The 24,244-nt window shown below is 49.5% G+C and overlaps 1 protein-coding gene and 1 non-coding gene across 10 annotated transcripts in view; both read left to right on the plus strand.

The window, feature by feature from the left end:
* Positions 1–1,668: 1,668 nt before the first annotated feature.
* DPP3 (dipeptidyl peptidase 3) overlaps positions 1,669–24,244 on the plus strand; it is a 34,997-nt gene continuing 12,421 nt past the window's right edge. The window contains exons 1-15 of one of the 9 annotated variants that reach the window (XM_042957315.1): positions 1,706–1,736; positions 2,292–2,469; positions 2,853–3,127; positions 11,870–11,959; positions 12,565–12,702; positions 13,532–13,606; positions 14,236–14,329; positions 17,905–18,035; positions 18,146–18,276; positions 18,352–18,410; positions 21,591–21,785; positions 21,981–22,093; positions 22,427–22,519; positions 23,914–23,976; positions 24,072–24,196. In XM_042957315.1, coding sequence (XP_042813249.1) covers positions 2,858–3,127; positions 11,870–11,959; positions 12,565–12,702; positions 13,532–13,606; positions 14,236–14,329; positions 17,905–18,035; positions 18,146–18,276; positions 18,352–18,410; positions 21,591–21,785; positions 21,981–22,093; positions 22,427–22,519; positions 23,914–23,976; positions 24,072–24,196 — 1,577 coding nt within the window. In that variant the 5' untranslated portion in view covers positions 1,706–1,736; positions 2,292–2,469; positions 2,853–2,857. Of the gene's footprint in view, positions 1,737–1,999; positions 2,075–2,291; positions 2,545–2,849; positions 3,128–11,869; positions 11,960–12,564; positions 12,703–13,531; positions 13,607–14,235; positions 14,330–17,904; positions 18,036–18,145; positions 18,277–18,351; positions 18,411–21,590; positions 21,786–21,980; positions 22,094–22,426; positions 22,520–23,913; positions 23,977–24,071; positions 24,197–24,244 lie in introns of those variants that run through there. The other 8 variants (XM_042957314.1, XM_042957313.1, XM_042957312.1 and 5 more) reach the window with 8 other exon arrangements.
* LOC122231663 lies at positions 10,732–10,838 on the plus strand. The gene has a single exon (XR_006208908.1). It is a non-coding gene; the product is annotated as a U6 spliceosomal RNA (small nuclear RNA).

The raw sequence follows: 24,244 nt of genomic DNA on the forward strand, positions 1-24,244 counted from the left end.
TATGATTTGTGTGTGTGTGTGTGTGTGTGTGTGTGTTGGGGCAAGTGGAGGGGACAGTGTGGTGGAAGGTGTCAGGAAGGCTAGACTCCTGTTCGGGGACACCTGAGGATAGGCTGGGTGGCCTTAGGGAAGTCAATAAACCTATTAGCCTCAGTTTCCCCATCTCCTGCAATGGGTAAAATGATATCCTACCAGGGTTTTTGCAAGAATGGAATATCCTCCATGTCAAGCTGCTAACACAGGACCTCGTGTGTTCAAATGAACTGTGATCGTAAAAACACAGTTTGGTTAAGGGTCCCAGGAGGGCTGGAATCTTTTGCTAGCCTGAGCTGCCCACTGGTGGCTGGAGAACACTACCTCCTTTACTGGTGCACATTTCAAATTCACTCAAATCAAGGAAGTGTACCCATTTTAAAGACAAAACTGAAGCACAGGGAAGAAGAGGGTGACTTTCCTATGGACATAGATCAATTTACTGAGCTCCTTGTAATGATAATCATCATCAGAGCCAACAGTAAGTAGCACTGTTGTGTCAAGCAGGGCCTCGGGCACTTTCGTAAATGAGAAACTGGTGTCAATGCTGGGCAGATGCTGCCGTGGGCCTAGACACAGGTGTGGCAAAGGTATGGCGAGGAGAGGATGTGGATTTCAGGTATTCCCTTTCCCCAGTTCCTCTGGGCACAACACTAGGGGGCAGACTGTCCACTCATCACTTCGCTCCCTGGAGTGGAGACAAGTGTTAGCCCAGCCCGGTTTTCTGGCTGAGGGAGCCAAAGACTCCAAGAGGCAGAGTGTCCCACCCAAGTCCACACAGCCAGTAGGCAATGGAGGCTGGATTCGACCTCAGATGGCCTGGCTCCTCCCACACTGACCCAGGACCTTCACAGTGCTCCCCACTCAGCCCAGGCCTGGTGCCAGCACTTCTACATGCCAAGCTCCACCCAGGATATCTTGTGAGTCTACCCAGACGTGCAAAAGTCTCAGGCCCAGCTCTGCCTTTTGGGGTCACAGGCAGCTTTCCGATCCATCGAGGTATCGGCCAAGCACCAACAGACTGCTAGGCCCCTCGCCCCTTTGTGCCGAGGAAACAAAGGCTCAGAGATGTTTAGCAGCTGCATCCCAAGACCCTGGCGAGTCAATGGCAGGGCAGTGAAGCACTTGAGGGCATTTCTCCGTGTCTCCGCAAGGGTGTGATCACCTCAGCCTAAGCCCAGCAGCTCGCCCCGTAGGGTCGCAGTCTCCTAAGCATCTCCACCGCCTGACCCTCGAATCCAGTGAGGAAGAAGGAGCCACATGACTTCCATTGTGCAGGTTTCCACCTGCAAAACTGAGGTGGGGGACCCAAAGCAGAGTCGGGTTGGGACTCTGACGGGGAGTCCCTGTGCTCCGTACAGACACCCACGCCGCCCCGTCCGGACTCGGAGGGACCTGGTCAGCCCAGTCTGCCGGGACCACGCCGCGGCCAGGCCAGCCACTCAGGTTCCAGTGGCCCGCGAGAGCACCCTCGCTGACAAAGGCCAAGGCCGCAGGGGCCGCCCCCGTGCGACCCTGTAGGGCCCGGGGGCGGGGAGAGGCGGGCCGGCGGACTGCGCCGAGGCGCGCCTATTGGCTGGAGCTGACGTCCATCCGGGCCCCGAGGCCCGACAATTGGCCGCGGGGGGCGGAGTTCGCGGAGCCCCAATGAATGGGGGAGCCGGAAGCAGGAAGTGAGTTTGCGATCCGAGCAGCTGCTGCAGGTGAGGCGCGGCGCCCGGGTTTTGGGGTCACGGTGCGTCATCCTCGGGGGACAGGGCGAGTCTGGACCGAACGCAAGATCATTCTTTTTCTGCCTTCCATCCAGTACCCCTTCCACATTCATTGTGGCCCCTATGCCAAGGAACCCTCCGGGCAGCAAAGAGTTAACCCGGGGCGGGGGCGGGGGGTGGGGTTAGTGCTATTGGGGCGGAGCATCCGGAGTGGTGGGGGAGGCTGGACACTCATTCCCGGTTAAGGGGGGGGTGGGGGGGGGTGTGGGCGGTGTGGAAAATGCCCTGGGTTGGGAGGTCCCGGGTCCCAACGGGGCTGTGAGAATTCGGTAAGTTTCGTGGCCTCTCTAAGCCTCAGTCTCTCTGTCTGTAAAATGAGTTTTCTTCCAGCTCCGAACTTATGCGGCTCTGTGGCTCCCCTGGCCGAGCACGGGGGAGAGGGTAGGAGGATGGAGGGCCAAGGAAAAGGCAGTTAGAAGGATGAGAATGAGACAGATTGCACACTGTCCTGGTGAGGTTGGCGTTATTATCACCCCCATTTTACAGAGGTGAAAACGGAGGCACGGAAAAGTGAAAACTGACTTGATTTTAGAAGTCTAGAGCTGAACCAAGTTTGGAACCTGGGTCTTCCGGCTGATAGCATGGAACTCTGTCCTTTTGAACACAGTGGTGGGTGGAATTGAAGAATTCTGAATTCACAATTCAGGAGAATTCTGAAGAGGAGGTGAGGAAGTCAGAGAAGGAGGAGGGGAGGCTGAGTGCCCCCTCCCCCACCCCCGCTGGGAGTCTAGAGATGCAGGTCTCTGCTTCTGATCTCTCCCTTGTGTTATTACTTGTGTTATTAGGCAAAGCTCCTAGCCTCTCTGGGCCTCAGTTTCCCCATCTGTAATACTGGTAGTCGAATTCATTCTTTAAGGTTCAGGGGCCCCAGGCCAAATGTGACCCACCAATGTATTTTGTAATATCCTTGGGTGAGTCACCTAACATCTGAGCCTCAGTTAACGTATCTGGTGAATGGGTTTGGGGGAGGATTAAATGAGACCATGAGAGTGCAGAGCTAGGTGTGTGGTAAATGATGGCTGTGATGATGGTGATGGTTCTCAGCAGGGCCCATGGCGGACGCCCAGTACATCCTGCCCAATGACATCGGTGTGTCTAGCCTGGACTGCCGCGAGGCCTTCCGCCTGCTGTCACCCACAGAGCGCCTGTATGCCCACCATCTGTCACGGGCCGCCTGGTACGGAGGCCTGGCTGTGCTGCTGCAGACCTCCCCTGAGGCCCCCTACATCTATGCCCTGCTCAGCCGCCTCTTCCGTGCCCAGGACCCAGACCAGCTGCGCCAGCATGCCCTGGCTGAGGGCCTTACCGAGGAGGAGTATCAGGTCAGTTCTCTTAGGTCATCCTGCATTTCCTGAGGGGCTTCTGGGTATGAGGGACCACAAGCAGGGGTACAAAGGTCTTTCTCTTTAGATTAGACCAAAGGTTGCATATACAGGAACCTCCTCTCCTAGAGTCTCAGTCTTACCTGTAAAACATGCATGAGGGTAGTCTGTACCTCCTAGGGCTGCAGTGACCTGACTCCAAGGTAAATAGTGGCTGCTGTGATTTAACAGGGGCTGTGAGTAAAGGCAACAGCTGTGGAGATTCAGAGGCAGTAGAGGAATGAGTCCAGGGTAGGAATCGGGAGGTCTGAGTTCTGGACCAGATCTTCCTCCACCATGTTGTGCGTCCCTGCCTGTCCTCTGGTTTTTGTTTGTTCGTGGGTCTGTTGGCCAAATATGTGAATACATTTGTAGTGCATTGTTGCAATGCAGAAGGACACAAAATACAAAGGTCACTCATTGGATGGTGCGGTGTGCAGCCTTTTAATTCTTCTGTCTGTGTATTGCATACCTACATGTGTACATGCACATGTGTATCAGTTCCTCATTTTGTCCTTTACATAAATGAGATCATGCCATGTGTGAGTAGGATCTATTTCTAGAAGTCGCATTGCTGGGTCAAAGGCTCTGTACGTTTATAATTGATTGATGTTGTTAAATCATCTTCTACAAAGGTTTCACCCAGAATGTATGAGAATGTGGCCTGTTTTTCTATATGTAAAATAAAGGGATTGGATTGCTTCACTCTGAGCTGAGGCCCAGGCTGTTTCTTCTACCTTGTTTTAACTTTTAGTAATCAGCATCCCATCTCTAGGCCTTGATTTAGTCACGAAAAGAGTTAACAGCGAGACAAGTGCTTGGAGATAGAAAATTGCTGCGAGTGCTACTGTTTCCAGTGGGATATTTTTGTTTGCAAAGAGCAGAAACCCACCTCAAATTGGCTTCGGTGAAAACGAAATTCATGACTTCCAGTTTCCAGTCCAGCATGTAAGGAACTTAAAAGTCACCGATCTGTCCTGACAAGTAAAAGGCAGGACAAACCAGAAAATCTACAGCTTTTCTTACGTCCTTAAAAGAAATGAGGCCACAGGGCTGCCGCTCCCAAATTGGAGAGACAGGTGGGTACAGAGAATCCCAACAGCAGAAATTCATGAGCAGAAGCCTTCCTCACAACCGGCACTAGGGTAGGAAAACCTAAACTGTAACTGAAAAATTGCTGGAGGCTCCAGTGTGGACAGCTCTGAGAGTTAAAAACTCCAGGGGAACCCAGTCACAGGAGAGGCCCCCACACATTTGGGAGTTTTACCTCCAGGATCTTGACTGGGGCCTCACAATGAGTTTCAGAGAAAAAGCCCCTTGTGCTTCTGACAGGGGTAAGGGAAAGGGAACTGCTTTTGAAAAATGCCAGAACGTTCTGTTCTTAACAGTTTGCTCTCAGGAGAAACTATTTCACCAGAACCTAACCTTCTAGGGTTTTATCAGAGCCTAACTGACCTGGGCAGAGGAAAATATCCCACTCCAGACAGTTCTAAGTCATCCTGTCCCACCTAAGGGTGGGTGGGGACACAGGACCGAGAAGCCCATGAGAGGAGTTCACAGTCCAGAGGTAAAGGCTCACTAACAGACTAATGAGACCTAATCATGGGACTGTAGAATACTTCTGGGACTCCCACACCTGGCTATCACATTATGAAAGGCCTATTTACGGCAGTTCTTTTTATGCAGTACATCATGTCTGGCTATCAAGAAAAAAATAACAGAACATAATAAAAAAAGCAAAGAACGCAGTGTGGAGAGACAGAGAAAGCATCAGAACCAGATTCAGATATAGCAGGTATGGTGGACTGGTAAGGAATTGAAACAGCTATTAATAGCCCTATGATTAGGGCTAAGGGCCCTAATGGATAAAGTAGACCACATGCAAAAACAGATGGGCAGAGAGATGGAAATCCTAAGAAAGAACCAAAAGTGCTAGAAGTTTAAAAACACAGAAATGAAGAATGTCTTCGCTGGCCTTATTAGTAGACTTGACACAGCTGAGGAAGGACTCGCTGAGCTTGAGTATATCCCAATAGAAACCTTCAAAACTGACAAGCAAAGAGAAAAAAAAAGACTGAAGAAAGCAGCACAGAGTATCTGAGAACCATAGAGCAACTATAGGAACCGTATACGTAACAGGAATACCAGAAGAGGAAGAAAGAAACAGAAGAAATATCTGAAACAATTATGACCAAGAATTTCCTTACATTAATGTCAGATACTAAACCAAAGATCCACAAAGCTCAGTGAACACTAAGCAGAATATTAAATGTCATAAAAAAACTACACTTAGGCATATTTTCAAAGTACAGAAAATCAAAGAAAAAGTCCTGGAAGAAGCTGGAGGAAAAGTAGATCTTAGCTTTAGAGGAGCAAAGATAAGAATTGCATCCAATTTCTCAGAAACCACACGGCCAAGAAGAAAGTGGATTGGATTATTTGAAGTGTGGAGAGAAAAAGCCACCAACCTAGGATTCTGTACCTTGTGAAGTTATCCTTCAGTAATGAAAGAAGGGGCGCCTGGGTGGCTCAGTCGGTTGAATGTCCGACTCTTGATTTTGGCCCAGGGCATGATCTCGTAGTTCGTGAGATCGGGCCCCACGTCGGGTTCCGTGTGCCGACAGCACAGAACATGCTTGGGATTCTCTCTCTCCTTGTCTTTCTGCTCCTCCTCCTCTTGTGCCACTCTCTCTCTCTTTTTCTCAAAATAAATAAATAAACTTCAAAAAAAAAAGTGAAGGAAAAACAGACTTTCTCAAACACAAATTGAGGTAATGTATTGCCAGTAGACCTGCTTTGCAAGAGATGTTAAAAGTTCTTCAGGGAAAAGAAAAGAGATACAGGTCCAAAACTCAAATCTGCATTAAGAAAGCAAGTGCATGAAAGGAGTAAGTGAAGGTAAAATAAAACACTGAAAATTTTTTAAAAAATATTTATTTTAAATATTCTCTACACCCAACATAGGGCTTGAACTCACAGTTCCGAGATCAAGAGTTACATGCTCTTCTGACTGATAGCTGCCTCTATTTTTGTTGATTCTTAATTGATCTAAGAGATAGCCATTTGTTCAAAATAATGATAGCAACAGTGTATTCAATTATATGTGCTTATGTTTATCTTATTCTTATGCATATTTATACATACATATATTTCTGTATCCTTGTATGTAGGTACAATAAAGGACAGCAAGGATACATGGGAAAGGAGACAGGAATTAAAATTATTTTGTTATCATAGGGTACTCACTATCCATGAAGCAGTATAGTGTTCTATGAAAGTGGACTTGGGTTAGTTAGAAATGTATATTGCAAAATCTCGGGCAGTCACTAAAAAGTGAAAAGGTATAACTAATGAGCTAAGAAAAGAGAGAAAATAGACTCATGTGAAAAGTCTCAGTTACTACTAAAAAGGCAGAAAAATAATGGAAGACAAAAATAGGAATAAACAAGGACAACATATCGAAAACAGTAACAAATACGGTAGATATTAGTTCGACCGTATCAATAATCACTTCGCATGCCAATGGTCTAATTGTGCCAATTAAAAGACAGAGATTGTCAGAATGGATCAAAAAACAAGGCCCAAATATATGTTGTCTACAAGAACACACTTAAATCTAAAGATACATATAAATTAAAAGTAAATGGATGGAGAAAGACATACCATACCAACATTAATCAAAAGAAAGTGGTAGTAGCAATATTAATGTTGTGAACTTCAGAGTCTGAAGAGTTACCAGGGATAAAGAGGGCATTGCATAATGATAAAAGAGTCATTTCTACAAGACGACAATGGTCTTTAATATGTATGTGTCTAACAGAGCATCAAAATACTTGAGACAAAAACTGATAGAACTGCAAGGAGAATTAGATGAATCCAGTACTATAGTTGGAGACTTTAATACTCTTGCATCAGAAATAGACAGATCTAGGGGCACCTGGGTGCCCTCTCAGTCAGCTGAGAGTCCAATTCTTGCTTTTGACTCAAGTCTTGATCCCAGGGTTGTGAGATCGAGCCCTGTGTCAGGCTCCACACTCAGTGGAGAGGTTCTCTCTCTCCTGCTCCTCTTCCCGGCTTGTGTGCTCTCTCAAATAAAATTTTTAAAACTTTATTAAAAATAAATAGGTGCCTCCTGGATGGCTTAGTCAGTTAAGTGTCTGACTTTAGAGCAGAAATCAATAAAATTGAAAACAGGAAATTAGTAGAGAAAATTAATGAAACCACAAGGTAGTTCTTTGAAAAGATCAGCAAAACATATTTTAGTCTATTTGGACTGCTATAACAAAATACCACTGAGTGGCTTATAAACAAGTTTATTTCTCAGAGTTCTGGAGGCTGAATGTCCAAATTCAGGGCACCAGCACAGTCAAGTTCTGGTGAAAACCCTCTTCAAGTTGGCACAATACTGACTTCCCACTGTGTCCTATCATGGAATGGGTGAACTAGCTTTCTGGTGTCTCTTATAAGGGCACTAATCCCAATGGTGAGGGCTCTTGCCTTCATGACCTAACTGCCTCCCAAAGGCCCCATATTCTAATCCCATCACTTTGGGGGCTAGAGTTCAACGTATGAATTGGATGGGAGACACCAACATTCAGACCATAATGAGTAAAAAGTCTCTAGCCACTCTAAGGGAAAAAGAGAGAAGTCATAAACTATTAATATCAGAAATGAAAGATGGGACATCACTATAGATCCCATGGACATTAGAGAAATTCAATCAATAATTAATAACCTTTCCAAACGGAAAATACCAGGTTGACATGGGTTCACTGGTGAATTATACCAAACATTGAGGGATAACATTATACCAGTTCCCTATAATCTCTTTCAAAAGAGAGAGAGACAGGGAATCCTTCCTAATTAATTCTATGAAGCCAACATTATCCTAATACCCAAACCAGACAAAGACATTAAAAGAAAACTACAGACCAATATCTCTCATTTACATAGATGCAAAAATCCTCAACAAAATATTAGCAAATCAAATCCAACAATGTATAAAAAATTATATACCATGACCAAGTAGGATTATCCTGGGAGTGCAAATCTGGCTCAGTATTTGAAAGTAAATAATGCATCACATCAACAAGCTGAAGAAGAAAACCACACAATCGTATCAATAGATGCAGAAAAAACATTTGACAAAATCTGGCACGATTCATCATAAAAACTAAGTAAACTAGGAATAGAGAAGAGCCTCCTCATCTTGATAAAGTTAAAGCCTATCTACAAAAACCCTACAGCTAACATCGTATTTAAGGGTGAAAAACTCGAGTTTTCTCACTAAGATCAGGAACAAGGCATGGAAGTCCCCTCACCACTGCTTTTCAACATTGTTCCAGAAGTCCTAGCTAATGCAATAAGGCAAGAACAGGAAATAAAAAGTATGCAGATTGAGACGGAAGACACAAAACTGTCTTTGTTCACAGAAAACATGATCATCTACATAATCCAAAATAATTGACAAAAAAACCCTCCTAGAACTCATAAGCAATTAAAGCAAGGTTGCAGGATATAAAGTTAATATACAAAAGTCTATTGCTTTCAATACAGCAGCAATGAACAAAATTTGACCTTAAAAACATAATACTATTTACAGTAGCACACAAGAAAGTGAAATACATAAGTTAAAAATACAACAATGTACAAGGCCTATAGGTGGAAAACTACAAACCTGATGAAAGATATCAAAGAACTAAATAAATGGAGAGATATTCCATGTTCATGAACAGGAAGATTCATTGTCAAGACACCAGTTGATGCACCTGGGTGGCTCAGTCAGTTAAGCGTCCAACTCTTGATTTCAGCTCAGGTCGTGATCTCATGGTTCGTGAGATCGAGCCCTGAGTCAGGCTCTGCACTGAGAGAGCAGAGCCTGCTTGGGATTTTCTCTCTCCCTCTTTCTCTGCCCCTCCCCAACTCATGTGCTCCCTCTGTCTCTTTCCCAAAATAAATAAACATAAAAATAAAAAGATGTCAGTTCTTCCCGACTTTATAGATTCAGTGCAACCCAAATAAAAATCCCAGCAAGTTATTTTATTTTCAACACAATACTGAGGAAAGAGGGTAAAGACCCAGAATAGCCAACACAGTAGTGAAAAAGAACAAAGTTAGAGGACCAGTACCACTCAACTTCAAGACTTACTATAAAGCTACAGTAATCAAGACAGTGTGGTGTTGGCAAAAGGACAACTAGATCAACAGAATAGAATAAAGAGCCAAGAAATGGACCCCGATAATTATAGTCAACTGATCTTTGACAAAGGAGCAAAGGCAACACAATGGGGTAAAAATAGTCTGAAATTTTCAGCAAATAGTTCTGAAACATCTACATGCAAAATAAAAGGGGGGCACCTGGGTGGCTCAGTCGGTTAAGCCACCAACTCTTGGTTTCAGCCCGGATCATGATCTCATGGTTTGTGGGTTTTAGCCCCATGTCAGGCTCTGTGCTGATGGCACAGAACCTGCTTGGTATTCTCTGTCCCTCTCTCTGTGCCCCTCCCCTGTGTGCATGTATGCACAAGCGCTTTCTCTGTCTCTCAAAATAAATAAGCCTTAAAAAAAAAAAAATAAAGACGAAAAGAAAAAGAATGTAGACGAGATGTGGACCTTACATCTTTAACAAAAGTTAATGCAAAGTGGGTCACAAACTTAAATGCAAAACTAAAAAACTCCCAGAAGAGAACAGAAAATCTAGATGACCTTGGGTAGGGAAATGACTTTTTAGGTACCATGTCAAGTATTACCTGTAAAGAAATAATTGATAAGTGGAGCTTCAATATAATTAAAAATTTCTGCTTTGTCAAAGACACTGTCAAGAAAATGAAAAGTCACACCACAGACTGGGAAAAAACAGTTGCAAGAGATATAGGACTGAGATATAGGATATAGGATAAAGGACCGTTAGCCAGAATATATAAAGAACTCTTAAAACTCAACAATAAGAGGGGCGCCTGGGTATCTCAGTCAATTAAGCACCCAGCTTCGGCTCAGGTTATGGTCTCAGGGTTCGTGGGTTCAAGCCCCATGTCGGGCTCTGTGCTGACAGCATAGAGCCTGCTTGGGATTCTCCCTCTCCCTCTCCCTCTGCCCCTCCTCTACTTGCTCTCTAAATAAATAAATAAACAAACAAACAAACTTAAAAAAGCCAATCTGAAAAGCCTACATGCATTTGATTTCAACAATATGATATTCTGGACACGGAGAGAGTAAAAATCAGTGGTTGCCAGGCAGTGAGGGGAGGGATATTTAGGGCACTGAAACTATTCTATAGTACAGAGTAATCTACATAATGGTAGATATATGTCAAATATTTGTCTAAACCCATAGAGTGCACAAGGCCAAGAGTGAATCCTAATGTAGACTGGTCTTTGGGTGATGATGTGCCCATGTAGGTTCACCAGTTGTAACAAATATACCACTCTAGTGGAAGACGTTGATAACAGGGAAGGCTGTTCATGTGTGGGGGCAGAGCGTACATAGGGAATCTGTATACTTTCTGCTCAGTTTTGCCGTGAACCTAAAATGCTCTAAAAAATAAGATATTTTAAAAAAGAGATAGTGTATTCACTGCAGCAGCACGTATACTAAAATTGGGACGATGCAGAGAAGATTAGCATGGCCCCTGCACAAGGATGACACACAAATTCATGACGCATTCCAATTTTTTAAAATTAAGTAAATAAATAATAAAAAAAAAAAGAGAGTTATTGGTTCACGCAACTGAAAAGTCCGGGGCTAGGGCAGGCTTCAGGCATGGCTACATTCAGGGGCCCAGTGATGCCATTGTGATGCAGTCTTCATCTCTCAGCTTTGCTTTCTTTCCTCCAGTAGTGGAGCTCCAGGGACTCCAGACTTGATCCCTAGTATAAAAACAGAGGCTCTTTACCACTTGAAAATTGCCCGGGTAGGGCTTTTACGGTCTAGCCTGAGCCTATGCCTACTCCCAGAGTTAGGGAAGGGAGAGTCCCTCCCTTCTCAAGAGGAAGACTGAGGTCTTGTTGCCAGAGGAAGGGAGACCTAAGTTTTGGGCCTGTGAAAGCCATAGGGCAGATGATCAAGGCCTCTCCAGCTGTAACATTCGATGTTTCCAATGACCGCTTTCTGGCAGGTTGGAGGCAGAGGACAGGCTTTCTGCAGAGGGAGGCAGTGTGTTTTTGTTTGTTTTTTTTATTAATTTTTTCGTTTATATTAGAGAGAGACAGACAGAGCGTTAGTGGGGAAGGACAGAGAGAGAGGTAGACACAGAATCTGAAGCAGGCTCCAGGCTCTGAGCTGTCAGCACAGAGCCTGATGTGGGGCTCAAACCCACGAATCATGAGATCATGACCTGAGCTGAAGTCAGACGCTCAACTGACTGAGCCACCCAGGCTTCCTGGAAGGAGCCAGTGTTTAAACTGGGCTTTTGAGGTCAGGTGAGATGGCTGCAGGTAGCTGAGAAGGTGCTGGGCAGAGTGGGAACAAAGGTGGATGTGTTTGGGGGCTGCCGAAAAGACTGGTTTGGCTGGACAATGGGTGTGTGAAAATTGGTCTGTGAAAGTATTTTGCGGCCAGACTGGGTCCTGCTGGGATCTGGATCCTGCCCCCAGATTTCCCAGCCTCACCTATACTTGTTCCTTTGGGTGTTGACATCTCAGGAGGGAACCTCCCTGGGGTGGGGGAGGCTGTGTTTCCAGGTCTCTGATGCCCACCTTCCCCTAGGCGTTCCTGGTCTATGCTGCAGGTATCTACTCCAACATGGGCAACTACAAGTCCTTTGGCGACACCAAGTTTGTTCCCAACCTGCCCAAGGTGAGTTGAGGGAAGGCTGGGGAAGGTGAGGAATTGGGGGCCAGTGGGATGGTAGGGGGAGCCTAAGCGGAGCCTTGACCATGTCCCTGCCATGCTGCATGACTCTGGGTAAGCCAGCCAGCCTTGCTGGGCATTGTAGCCTCCTCACATATAAGGGGAAAGCAGTGTTTCTTCCTGACCGTGCTGACCTGAGCGTCACACGGGGGAAGGATGTGGAAATGTTCTGTGAACTGTGAAGTGCTTGTAAAATTCGGGCCTGGTCATCGCTGGGGATGGTAGAGAGGCCTGGGCACGGGCGTCCCTCACTGGCACTGTGGAGACCAAGCACATCCGGCAGATGCAGTTCTTACACCAGGGCTCTGAGCTCTAACTGCATACATAAATCGCGTGGCCGTCTTGTCGAAACGCAGCTTCTGGCTGAACAGGTCTGCAGCGGGGCCTGAGCATCCACATTTCTCCAGCAACACCAACACCGCTGGTCCATCGACCGCACTTTGAGCCGGAAGGTCTTAGGCTGTGGGAGAAGGGCTGCGGGGTGGGTGTGGAGGGTCCAGAAGACAGCCTTGGGTGGTGTGGCCGAGCCAATGGCCTCTCCTCTCCTGCAGGAGAAGCTGGAACGTGTGATCCTGGGAAGTAAGGCTGCTCAGCAGAACCCGGCAGAAGTCAGGAGCCTCTGGCAGACCTGCGGGGAGCTCATGTTCTCTCTGGAGCCGCGGCTTCGACACCTCGGGCTGGGGAAGGAGGTGAGGCCCCCCAACCATACAGGAGAGAGGAATGCTTTGAAGCTACCTGGCATGGAGGGAAGGGTACCTGATAGGCAGTGGGCTTTGCCTCACAGTCTTAAGGCCGAGCTGCTCACACGACTGTGGGCTTCAGTTTGGTCATTTGTAAACTAGGAAGCAAGCTGGATGGAATGCTTTCTTTCCTTTTTTTAATACTTAAAAAATTTTTTTTAAATGCGTATTGTGTATTTTTGAGAGAGAGACAGAGCATGAGCAGGGCAGGTATGGAGAGAGAGGGAGACACAGAATCTGAAGCAGGCTCCAGGCTCTGAGCTGTCAGCACAGAGCCTGACACAGGGATCGAACTCACGAGCTGTGAGATCATGACCTGACCCGAAGTCGGCTGCTTAACCGACTGAGCCACCCAGGCGCTCCTGGATGGAGAGCTTTCTGAAAGCCCTTCCAGTTCTGAAGTCTGGGGTGGTGTGTGCAGAAGGGAAGGAGAGGAGCCAAGAGTGAGAGGAGCTGAGGAAGGGAAGAAGGGAGAGGAGGGAGCCTAGGCTTCCCGCCCCTGGAGGCCACGCAGCAGCTGCGTGGTGTGAGGGATGCGACAAGCCTGTGCGAGGGGCCAGCCTGTGAAAGACTAGAGCGGAGCTGCAGGAAAGCTAGAGACGGACCTCTCTTTGTTATTTGTGTTACAGTTTTTCCCCCAGGAAAGAGATGGAGGGGGCAGGGTGGAGGCTGCTGGGAGGAGGTACAGGAAACCTGGGGCTGTGGGGGGAAGTGTGCCGGGAAGGGAGTCTCCCCACCTCAGCAATTCCTCCTTCCCGTCCATCCCCTTCCTCAACAGGGAATCACCACCTATTTCTCCGGGGATTGCACCATGGAAGATGCCAAACTGGCCCAAGACTTTCTGGACTCACAGGTTTGAGGACTGGGGACTCAGGACAGTGGTTTGACGGGACCCCCTCATCGCCAGCACCCACTCTGGGTCTCAGCTTGGGCCCAGAGACACTGGCATCTTGGGTGTTTGAGGTGGACAAGACTTGGGAATCCTTGTCCAAGAGTCGGCCTGGCCCCAGTGAAGACGACATTCCCACGCGTGGCTGTGACAGAGCTGTCCCCGCCTGCCCCAGACTGAAGGCCTTAATGACAGCCTCAGGGCAGGACGACACAGAGCATCAGAGCCGCTTCCCGTTGGGCCCTGGCTTCCACATGAAGCCAACATGAACCTCCCAGAAGCTGTGTGACCAGTTTCATGTCTGCTGCCTCGCAGAGCCCTGGGTTAGCTGAGGGCATGCAGTGCTGGGCACAGTCGGGTCAGCACTTAGTAAACGTTAGTGCTCAGCGTGTAGAGCAGAACTGGAGAGCCTGGCCCGCCTGCCCACCTGCTCCCCCCACCCCCGTCCAGCTGCCTTGGGCAGCTTCCCCCAGCGGCCCCGGCCGGCTTTGCTTCTGTATCTTCTCTCCCTGGTGTGACCCTTTCCCTACTCCCACCTTGCAGCCCCCTCTGGACTTTACCCTTCCCCAGACCCATGCCCTGGTCTTTTCCAGAACCTCAGTGCCTACAACACGCGGCTCTTCAAGGATGTCGACCAGGATGGGAAGCCCCGCTATGAGGTGCGGCTGGCTTCTGTACTTGGCACGGGTGAGCTGCTTCACACACCCCTTCTACTCCTGCCTCAGTGCTCCTGGACCAGGGCAGAGGGGGCTGGACTGAGGACAGGGGCTGGTGGGTTACGCGGGAGCTGCAGGGAAGAACGGTCATAATAGTCACGGCGCATGTTGACTGCAGACTCACCGGGTGCCGTGCTCTGTGTACAGGGGTACCTGTGAGGGAATGCTTGCCCCAGTGCTGGCTGTGACAGTAAAGAAATGGGGGGAAACATGACGACAGGGAAAGGGGTTCCGTTCCACTTGGCAGATGTTACTGCTGCAAGCCTCTAACGGGAGCCGTGTTGGGCGTGATCCCCATCACAAAAAATAACAACCCACATAAATAATGGGAAGAGAGGCTGGGCCATATGCCCCTTGACAGCCTAGAAGAGAAATCCCGACTATACATCAGTGAAGACCATATATGTCTTGGAGGCTGGGGGGGAATCTAGAAAGTTTGAGATGGCTAACGTACTAAAGTCTGCTTCCTAACTATCAGGTACCCTCAGGGTAAAGCCCAAATCCAACCCTAAGGGCTGTATCATTCAAAACTCTTTTTTTTTTTTAATGTTTGTTTATTTTGAGAGAGAGAGAGAGATAGAGAATCCCAAGCACGTTCCACACTGTCAGTGCAGAGTCCTACATGGGGACTTGGTTTGATCTCACAAACCAAGAGATCATGACCTGAGCTGAAACCAAGAGTCGGACACTTAACCAACTGAGCCACCCAGGCACCCTGTCATTCAGAACTCTGCAAATGAAGAATCCATTTCAAATTTGCCTGAACCAGAACCCAAGTACTTAACAGGCTTGGGTAATTAAGAAGCCTGGAGTAGGATGGCTTCAAGCACAGCTGGATCCAGCTGCTCAGACAGTATCCTGAGAAATTTCTCTCTCCGTGTCTTGGCTCAGCTCTCTGACTTCATCCATGGCATGTTCCTCCCACACGGGGCCTGATAGTGGACCAGCCTGGCCAGTCCAGCAGAAAGAGAGCCCTCTTCTCCCAGAAGTTTCTTCATAAGGTCTGGGAGTGGCTCCAGTTTCCCTATCCTGCATACCATATTTATCTGTGAACCAATCCCTGTGGTCAGGGACGGATATCTCATTGTCTAGACCCTGATCCCAAGCCTACCTCAGAGCCAGGTGATGAGGTCAGCCCCTCCCACTCACCTGAACCGGAGGTGGTCCTGGTGGAGGATTCTCAGAGGAAAGTTGGGGTCTGTTCCCAGGTGAGAAGGAAATGTATTCAGTATGGACAGAAATATCCAGGCCCCTGTGAGGGCCTTTGCAACCTGGCCCTCCCTTTTCCACTCACTTGCCTCCTCCCAGCCCCCAGCCTCATATTCCTGCAAGCCTCCCACTTAGACTCTGTGCCCCAGCCACACTCAGCAGCTTCCAGTCCTCTGAAAACCCCTTGTTCTCATGTACTCTGTCCAGGACTTGGCACAATCGGATCCCTTTCCCACCTCAAATGCTTCCCTCCCTTCGCTCATGTGATGAATACCTACTCATCCTTAAGACTGCGCTTGAACATCACCTCCAGGACCTTTCCCTGCCTTTCGATGACTTTCCTTCTCTTTTCCCACCAGCAACACCCAGTAATTCCCCAGGTTTCTTGCAGTTGCTGTTGACTACAGGCTCCTCAAGGGGAGGAATTGTAGGTTTCGTTCACCAGCGTCTCCCCACTGGCCAGCACGTGGCAGAGACTCAGATATTGGTTGTGTGAAGAGGTGAAGATGCCTGGAGACCCACGCTGCTGGTGGAGGGAACAGCGTGAGCCCCAGAGCACGGTGGAAGGGGAGTTTAAGGATTGGCGAGTAGTTTGATTTGACTAAGGAGAGGGATATTGGGTTCGGGGGAGGAGAAGCTGGACCTGTACTTACATATACTCTGCTGCGTACAGGACAGTGCCTGAGAACACCGCTCGGAGCCAGGCTGCCTGGGTGTACCTGTTGTGTTATCTATTGCTCTGTACAGATGCCCCCCAAATTTAGTGATGGAAACCCACCTTTTCATGCTCACAGAGTCTCTGGGTCGGTAATTTGGCTGCGGCACGGTAGGAACAGCTGGTCCCTGGTGACGATGTCCGAGGCCTCAGCTGCGAAAACTCAGAGGCTGGGGGGTCATCAATAGCCAGGGGTTTGGAATCACCCGCAGGCTGTCACTCACACATCTGGTGGAAGATGCTAGCTGCCGGCCGGGACCTCAGCAGGGGCCAAAGCACCCCACGTGGTTTCTTTGCGTCATTCACGGTGGCTAGGGTTCCCAGAGAGCCGGGCAGGAGCTGCGTCACCATCTATGACCTGGTCTCAGCATCACTTTTGCTATAGTCGCAAGTCTGCCCAGCGTCAAGAGGAGGGAAAAGAGCCCCCGCATCCTAATGGGGGATGTCACATTTGGGACATGGGAAATGTCACATTGGGTCATGGGAAACACCATGGTTATCTTTTTTTCTTAAACATAATCTAGAAGTACGTCGTACTGCTCAGGAACAACAAGCAAAATACAACAAATCACAAATTCGGTGGCATAAAACAACACACATTTATTTGGCCGCTGTTTGGAGGTCCAAAGTCAAAAACAAGTTCCAGAAGGAACTGGAGCCTCCAGGGGAAATACTCTTTCAGCTTCACCTTCTAGAGGCTGCCTGCTCTCGTTGGCTCATGTCCCCTTCCTCCCCTCTCTCCAGCCTCCTTCTCTCATCACGTCTCCTACTTCCTGTTCACCCTCTTGTCTCCTTGTAAGACCCGCTGTGATTACATTTAGGGGATAGCTGTCTTTTTAAATACAGTTTGCCACCCTAGGTTTGAATCCTGCTCTGCCATTTGCTGCCCGTGTGACCTTCGGAAACTTACTTTACCTCTCGGTGCCTTTGTTTCCCCATCTGTAAAATGGAGATCACTCCCCCTAGAGTTGACGTGGGGCTTAAATGAGTTAACATGTGTGCAATACTTAGAACATTTCAAAAAAAATTTTTAATGTTTATTTATTTTTGAGAGGGAGAGACAGAGCGTGAGCAGGGGAGGGGCAGAGAGAGAGGGAGACACAGAATCCGAAGCAGGCTCCAGGCTCTGAGCTGTCAGCACAGAGCCCGATGTGGGGCTTGAACTCAGAGACCATGAGATCATGACCTGAGCTGAAGTTGGACGCTCAACTGACTGAGCCACCCAGGCGCCCCAAGAACATTTCATATTATGGGGGTGCCTGGGTGGCTCAGTTGGTTGAGTGTTTGATTCTGGATTTCGGCTCAGGTCATGATCGTAGGGTTGTGGCATCAAGTCCTGTGTCGGGCTCCTCGCTGAGTGTGAACTCTGCTTAGGATTCATTCTCTCTCTCTCTCTGTCTTTCTTCCCCCACCTTCTGCTCCTCTCCCGCGCTCATGCACTCTCTCTCTCTCTAAAAAGAGAAAAAGAACATTTCATATTAGGTAATATATGTATATTTGAAAATGAAAGTTTATACTAGTTTCCGTAGGCAGTGGGGAGTTGTTGAAGATCTTAGAATAAAAGAGTGTCACGGTGAGAAGCCTGCTGGGGTGTTTTACACTAGCAATCCTTCTTCCCTCAGAGTCTGCTCTGCATTCCGAAATGACGTCCAGGCTGAAGAGCTACGAATTCCGTGGGAACCATTTTCAGGTGACGCGGGGGGACTATGCACCTATCCTCCAGAAGGTGGTGGAGCACCTGGAGAAAGCCAAGGTAGGGCTGGCTGGGGGCTGAGGCGTGCAAGCTCCAGATCCCTCTGGGCATCAGAGACAAGTCAGGACAAGTGGGTGGCCTGAGACTGACCGACCCTTGCTCCCCCCCAGGCATATGCAGCCAACAGCCGGCAGGAACAGATGCTGGCTCAGTACATAGAGAGTTTCACCCAGGGCTCCATCGAGGCCCACAAGAGGGGCTCCCGCTTCTGGATACAGGACAAAGGCCCCATCGTAGAGAGGTGAGGCACGAGCCTTCACCCCGGCTGCCCCCCTCCTGCCTGCCCCTTTTCTATCTCTGCCCTTTTCTCCCCCAGTTACATCGGGTTCATCGAGAGCTACCGAGACCCCTTTGGTTCCCGTGGAGAGTTTGAAGGTAACTTCTGGGAGAAGGGGGTCAGCTTACAAACCCTTATCCCATGTCCCCTGAGAGTTCTCCCCTCCCCCCTTGGCAGTAATAACAACGATAATCAGAACCAGTGTTGATGATTTACCACGTAGCCCTTAACTGTATTAGCTCCTTTGGACATCATCGTCCCGTGAGAATTGCTATCCTCACTGTACAGAGGTGGTTACAGAGGTTGGTGAGTGGCTAAGCCTGGAACCTCGGCTCTGAGCCACTTTGCTGTTCTGCCTTTGCTGTCTGGTCCAGGGCCCAGCTTTGCCACTCACCGGCTGTGTGACCTCCCCAGCTGTGTAAACCCAGAGATGAGCATCCCTCACTCCCTTTCAGGTGTCGTGGGAAGTGAGGTATTCTATGTAGGCTGTCAACGCAATGCCAGGCACATGAAAGGTGCTGGGTGAGTGGGAGCATAATTAACATCATGATTGTGAACTTGACTTGGCTGCTGTCATCCCAGGGCAGGTGGGAAGCTGCCTTAGCCTCCATGTCTATGCCCATATCCCCAGCCATCCAGCCTGAGGATTTAGACTTCTGTGCCAACCCTTATCCTCCCCAGCGCCTGGAGATAGAGTCTGAAGCATCCAGCTGCTAGAAGCCAGAGAGATTAGTGTGGGAGGAGAGAGGAAAGCCGCAACAGCCCCTGGGGGCAGCTTAGATCTGAGCTCATAGATGCAGGCCGAGGGGGCAGGTGATACAGGTACCAGAGGGGAGGACAAGTGTGTGCACCTGTGCCTGGGTCCTGATTCTCCAGGCCTCTCTCAGGGTCAAGACCCCAGAATCTCCTAAGCAGCCTTGATCTCAGAGGCTCCCCTTTTTACCCCAGTTCATTGTGATTGTTAGAAAACTAGTCCATGTTCGTGGTCACAGATTTTGAAAGTAGAGGAAAAAAAATCATCTGTGATTGCACCCACCTCAAGGTTAAAATTGGGAATGTACATTGTGATTTTCATTTTTATATAGAGCTGTAAATGTTTCAAAATGTGTGTGGGGGGGGGATTTAAAAATCCGTGTTTGTTGTAAGTAATTGGAACAATACCTAAGTATGTAGGATACAATGTGAAATTTCTCCCCTGTGACACTCCTCTCCGGAGGTCACCACTGTTCACAGTTCACTAAAGGTCTTTCCAGAGCTTTGTTTAAGCACACACACACACACACACACACACACACACACACACGCAACTTTTAATTCGTCCAGGTAAATGAGGTCATGCTGTATATATTGTTCTGCCACTTGCTTTTTTTTACTGAGTGTTTTGGATATCTTTTCAAATCAGTATGTATCGACCTACCATGTTCTTTTTATCTTTTTTATTTTTATTTTTATTTTTATTTTTTTAAATTTTTTTTTTTTAACGTTTATTTATTTTTGAGACAGAGAGAGACAGAGCATGAATGGGGGAGGGTCAGAGAGAGGGAGACACAGAATCCGAAACAGGCTCCGGGCTCTGAGCTATCAGCACAGGGGCCCGATGTGGGGCTCGAACTCACGGACCGCGAGATCGTGACCTGAGCCGAAGTCGGCGCTCAACCGACTGAGCCACCCAGGCGCCCCTATTTTTTATTATTAAAAAAGTTTTTTTAATGTTTATTTCTTTTTGAGAGAGAGAAAGACAGACAGAGTGCAAGCAGGGGAGGGACAGAGAGAGAGAGAGAGAGAGAGAGAGAGAGAGGGAGACACAGAATCCGAAGCAGGCTCCAGGCTCCAAGCTGTCAGCACAGAGCCTGACTCGGGGCTCAGACTCACGAACCGTGATGTCATGACCTGAGCCAAAGTCGGATGCTCAACTGACTGAGCCACTCAGGCGCCCCAATATTCTTTTCACTTTTACTTATTTATTTTTTTAAGTAGGCTCCACACCCAACGTGGATCTTGAACTCACGACCCAAAGATCAAAAGTCACATGCTCTACCAACTGAGCCAGCCAGGCTCCCCCCATGTTCTATTCAGTAGCTGCATAATATTATAATTTCCCATGACATTCAATATTGTGCTACACATCTAACAGTTACATGGTGTGCCATCATATAGCCGCCCCCTAATTTATTTAACCAGTCCCTGAGATTGCTTTTTCTTCTTTGCTATTTTATTATATTTTAAAAAAATTTTTTTAGCTTTTATTTATTTTTGAGAGACAGAGAGAAACAGAGCATGATTGGGGAGGAGCAGAGAGAGAAGGAGACACAGAATCCGAAGCAGGCTCCAGGCTCTGAGCTGTCAGCACAGACCCCGATGCGGGGCTTGAACCCACGAACCCGTGAGATCATGACCCAAGCTGAAGTCAGACGCCTCACTGACTGAGCCACCCAGGTGCCCCTCTGTGTTATTTTAATCATCCCAGCTTCCTGGCCTGTGTCAATTCCACCTGACAGAGTGGCTCCGGACAGGGAGGCTTCGTCCAGTCTAACCCTTGGCCAAGTTAATCCATTCTTTGCAAGAGCCTGACCAGGCAGTAGTCTAGGCCAGTCCTTTCCAAGGTATAGGTCATGCAGGGTTAACACGAATTACACCACGAAGGGTTCAGTGCTAAGCAGCAAGGGGTCTTGCCTACAGGACTCTTCAGTACCTCTAATATGCAAACGTACATTAAGAATCTCTAAAAAGTTAGTGATATAGTGGTATCCAAACTTATTTAACCGGGAAGCTCTTTCTTTATGAAGGCTTTTATAGAAACAGCATTTTATGGAGTACAACTTTAGAAACTGTGCTTTAAGCTGGGAACTCCTAGCTTAAAAACTCCTCTTTAAATCTAAAAGGATCAGCCCCAGCCCTCCTGCATAGCAGCCTCACCTTGCAAGTCAGATGCTCTAGCCATGCAGGGCAGCTCAGTTTCTCCAAAAAGAAGAGCATCTTTTTTGTTCATGCAGTCCCTTCCACTGGGAATCCGATCCTTTACCCACCGCCCCCTATGTGCTCCCCGCGATCTGCTTTAAGATCCATCTCAGGTGTTACCCCCTGAAGCCTTCTCCTTACAGCCCACCCACCCCAGTGACCTCCACGAAGGCAGGGCCAGGCCTGGGTCACTGTTCTCCCCAGTGGCCGGCAAAGGGTATTGCACACAGCAGGCATTCAATACATGCGTGATGGCTGGAAGTGGGGTATAGGATCCCTCCCAAGCCCTGCCAGCCCACAGCCCCCCTCCTTCCCTGCAGGCTTTGTGGCCATGGTGAACAAGGCCATGAGTGCCAAGTTTGAGTGTCTGGTGGCAAGCGCAGAACAGCTGCTGAAGGAGCTGCCCTGGCCCCCGGCCTTCGAGAAGGACAAGTTCCTCAGCCCCGACTTCACCTCCCTGGATGTTCTCACCTTCTCTGGCTCTGGCATCCCTGCTGGCATCAACATCCCCAACTGTGAGCTTCCTCAGGCCCCTGAAGCCATCACGGTATCCCCCTGAGCCTCCAGGGTCACCCCTCCCCCTCACACACTCGCCCTGGCCACATGCTGCCCTAATCAGTTCTCCATCGCAGCCTGGTCCCCTTGTCTCGACTCCTTGTCTGTGGCCTTGATTTTTGCCCCTCTTCCGGTTCCCTCCCCGCCTTCTCCAGATGACGACCTAAGGCAGACGGAAGGCTTTAAGAACGTGTCACTGGGGAACGTGCTGGCTGTGGCCTACGCTACACAGCGGGAGAAGCTTACCTTCCTGGAGGAGGATGACAAGGTGGGCACTGGCAGCCCGAGGGTCTGGGTTGGGCCTGGCCTGACCTCAGCTGGCACGGGAAGGCAGAGGGGTCCTGGGCAGGGAGAGGAAAGAGCAGGGCCAACCACTTCCCAGCCTGGTGGCCCCGTGACTTGGCCTGTTTGCTCACCTGTCAAACAGTGGAGGCAATTCCTTCCTCCTGGGTTGTTGCAAGGGTGAGGTGGGCCATGCGGTGCCCTGCGCAGGGCCTGGCATAAAGTAGACGGCGGGCCCTCTGCCTGGCAGCAGGGGCATTAGTCGCTTTGCGGCTGTGGTAGGGCGGCAGACAGCCTGGGTCTCTACTTGTCTTGGCAGGACCTGTACATCCGCTGGAAGGGGCCCTCCTTTGATGTGCAGGTGGGACTGCACGAGCTGCTGGGACACGGCAGCGGCAAGCTCTTTGTGCAGGTGAGAACGCGCCTGCAGCTCCCCCCTCCCCGGGATCAACTCCACCCTGGATGAGTCTGCTTCAGTCTTTGCGCTCAGGGGTTCCGGGTTAGCTGGGGAAAATGGCCCCTTAATGAGGGGAGTTCCTATCTCTCCCTCCCCTAAGATGTCCCAGGAGCCTCAAGGGTGCAGGGCCTGCAGGACAGTCCAGCTGCGGTCTGAACGGGTCTGAACAGGAAGACTTGCGAGGCTCAGGCCAGGGAAGCCTGCCCTGGGGGTGTGACTCAGATAGCCCCAGGGACAGGGAGGCTGCGAGGGGCAGTCTCTGGATGCACCCAGTCCTGAGGCTGCAGCTTGGTCTGTCTTTGTTCTACTTACTGTTCCCTGGAGCCTGTACCTCTCCAGGTATTACAGGGAGTCACTTCTCCCCAGGGCAGCCCCTTCCTGCCAGCCGGCCAGAATGGCTGGAGCCCCTTTGCCAACCACTCAGGGAGTATGGAGAAGACAGACAGCCTTTCTGCCAGGCTGAGAAGAGCCCATCCTGGACTTCTAGCATGGAACTGCACAAATGAGATGACCAGAGGCGGCTGGGGCCGGGACATTGGAGGGAGCGGGGTTCTGGGTTGGGCCTGTGCCCTGTGAGTTGGGGCGCCTCACTGAGTGGGGAGGGGCCGGAGGTCAGGAGGATCCAGAGAGCAGCTCGTGGGGACAGCAGCCTGGCATTGGGCCCTGTCCAGGCTTTGAAGTCACAGGGAAATGTGGATAAATGTGGCCACGCTATGGCCTTGGATAAGTCAGTTCTCCTTAGTGAGCCTCATTTGGCCCATCTGCAAAACAGGGACCCCGACTCCTACCACATGGGCTATTGTGAGGAATAAAAGCAAAGCCCTTGGGCTTGCCTGATACAGTAGGCCCTCTGAAAATAGGTGTTATTGTTGAGATAGTGTGCACGAAGGTTATGTGCTCTGATTCTACTTTAGAGCTGAGAGTCTCTGAGCCTCAGTTTCCTCCCCTGTGGACGAGGGTGATAGGACCTCCCTCGGGGTGGGGGTGGGGGGTGGAGCGGTTATGAGGAATAAACGGCTGGTGCATAAAAGACACTTGGCACACGGAGTGGATAGCTTATTTGAGGCAGAGAATCACAGGCTGTGGGCTCTTCCAGTGTGGCAAGGGGCTGGGAAGCACAGGGGGGCAGCAGCCAAGCTTTCTGGCCCATCCACTGATACATATCTGGGGTCCAGAGATCCTAGGTCTGGGTTTTCAAGTGACGGGGGGTTCTGAGAGGGCAGCCAGTGTCACAGGACTCAGGTTTGGAGGCAGTAGCGTGCGGATGGCCCTTGAATCCCCGGGCTGAAGTCCTGGGCTGGGGCAGAGGCAGCTTTCCCTCATCGCCTCCTGTCATGACCCTTCTGCAGGATGAAAAAGGAGCATTTAACTTTGACCAGGAAACAGTGATCAACCCAGAGACGGGGGAGCAGGTGAGGGCGGCCTCGGTGGAGCCCCGGGGTGCTGGGCTGGGCGTGGCTGGGGGAGCAGCTGCCCCTAAGTCTGCTTCCTGGGCCTCCTCTCCCAGATTCAGAGCTGGTACCGGAGCGGGGAGACCTGGGACAGCAAGTTCAGCACCATCGCCTCTAGCTATGAAGAATGCCGGGCTGAAAGCGTGGGCCTCTACCTCTGCCTCAACCCCCAAGTGCTGGAGTATGAGCACCAGGCATGGGGGGGTGGGCCTGCTGTGTAGACGGAAGG

Source organism: Panthera tigris, chromosome D1, assembly GCF_018350195.1.
Source record: "Panthera tigris isolate Pti1 chromosome D1, P.tigris_Pti1_mat1.1, whole genome shotgun sequence".
Lineage (NCBI taxonomy): Eukaryota > Metazoa > Chordata > Mammalia > Carnivora > Felidae > Panthera > Panthera tigris.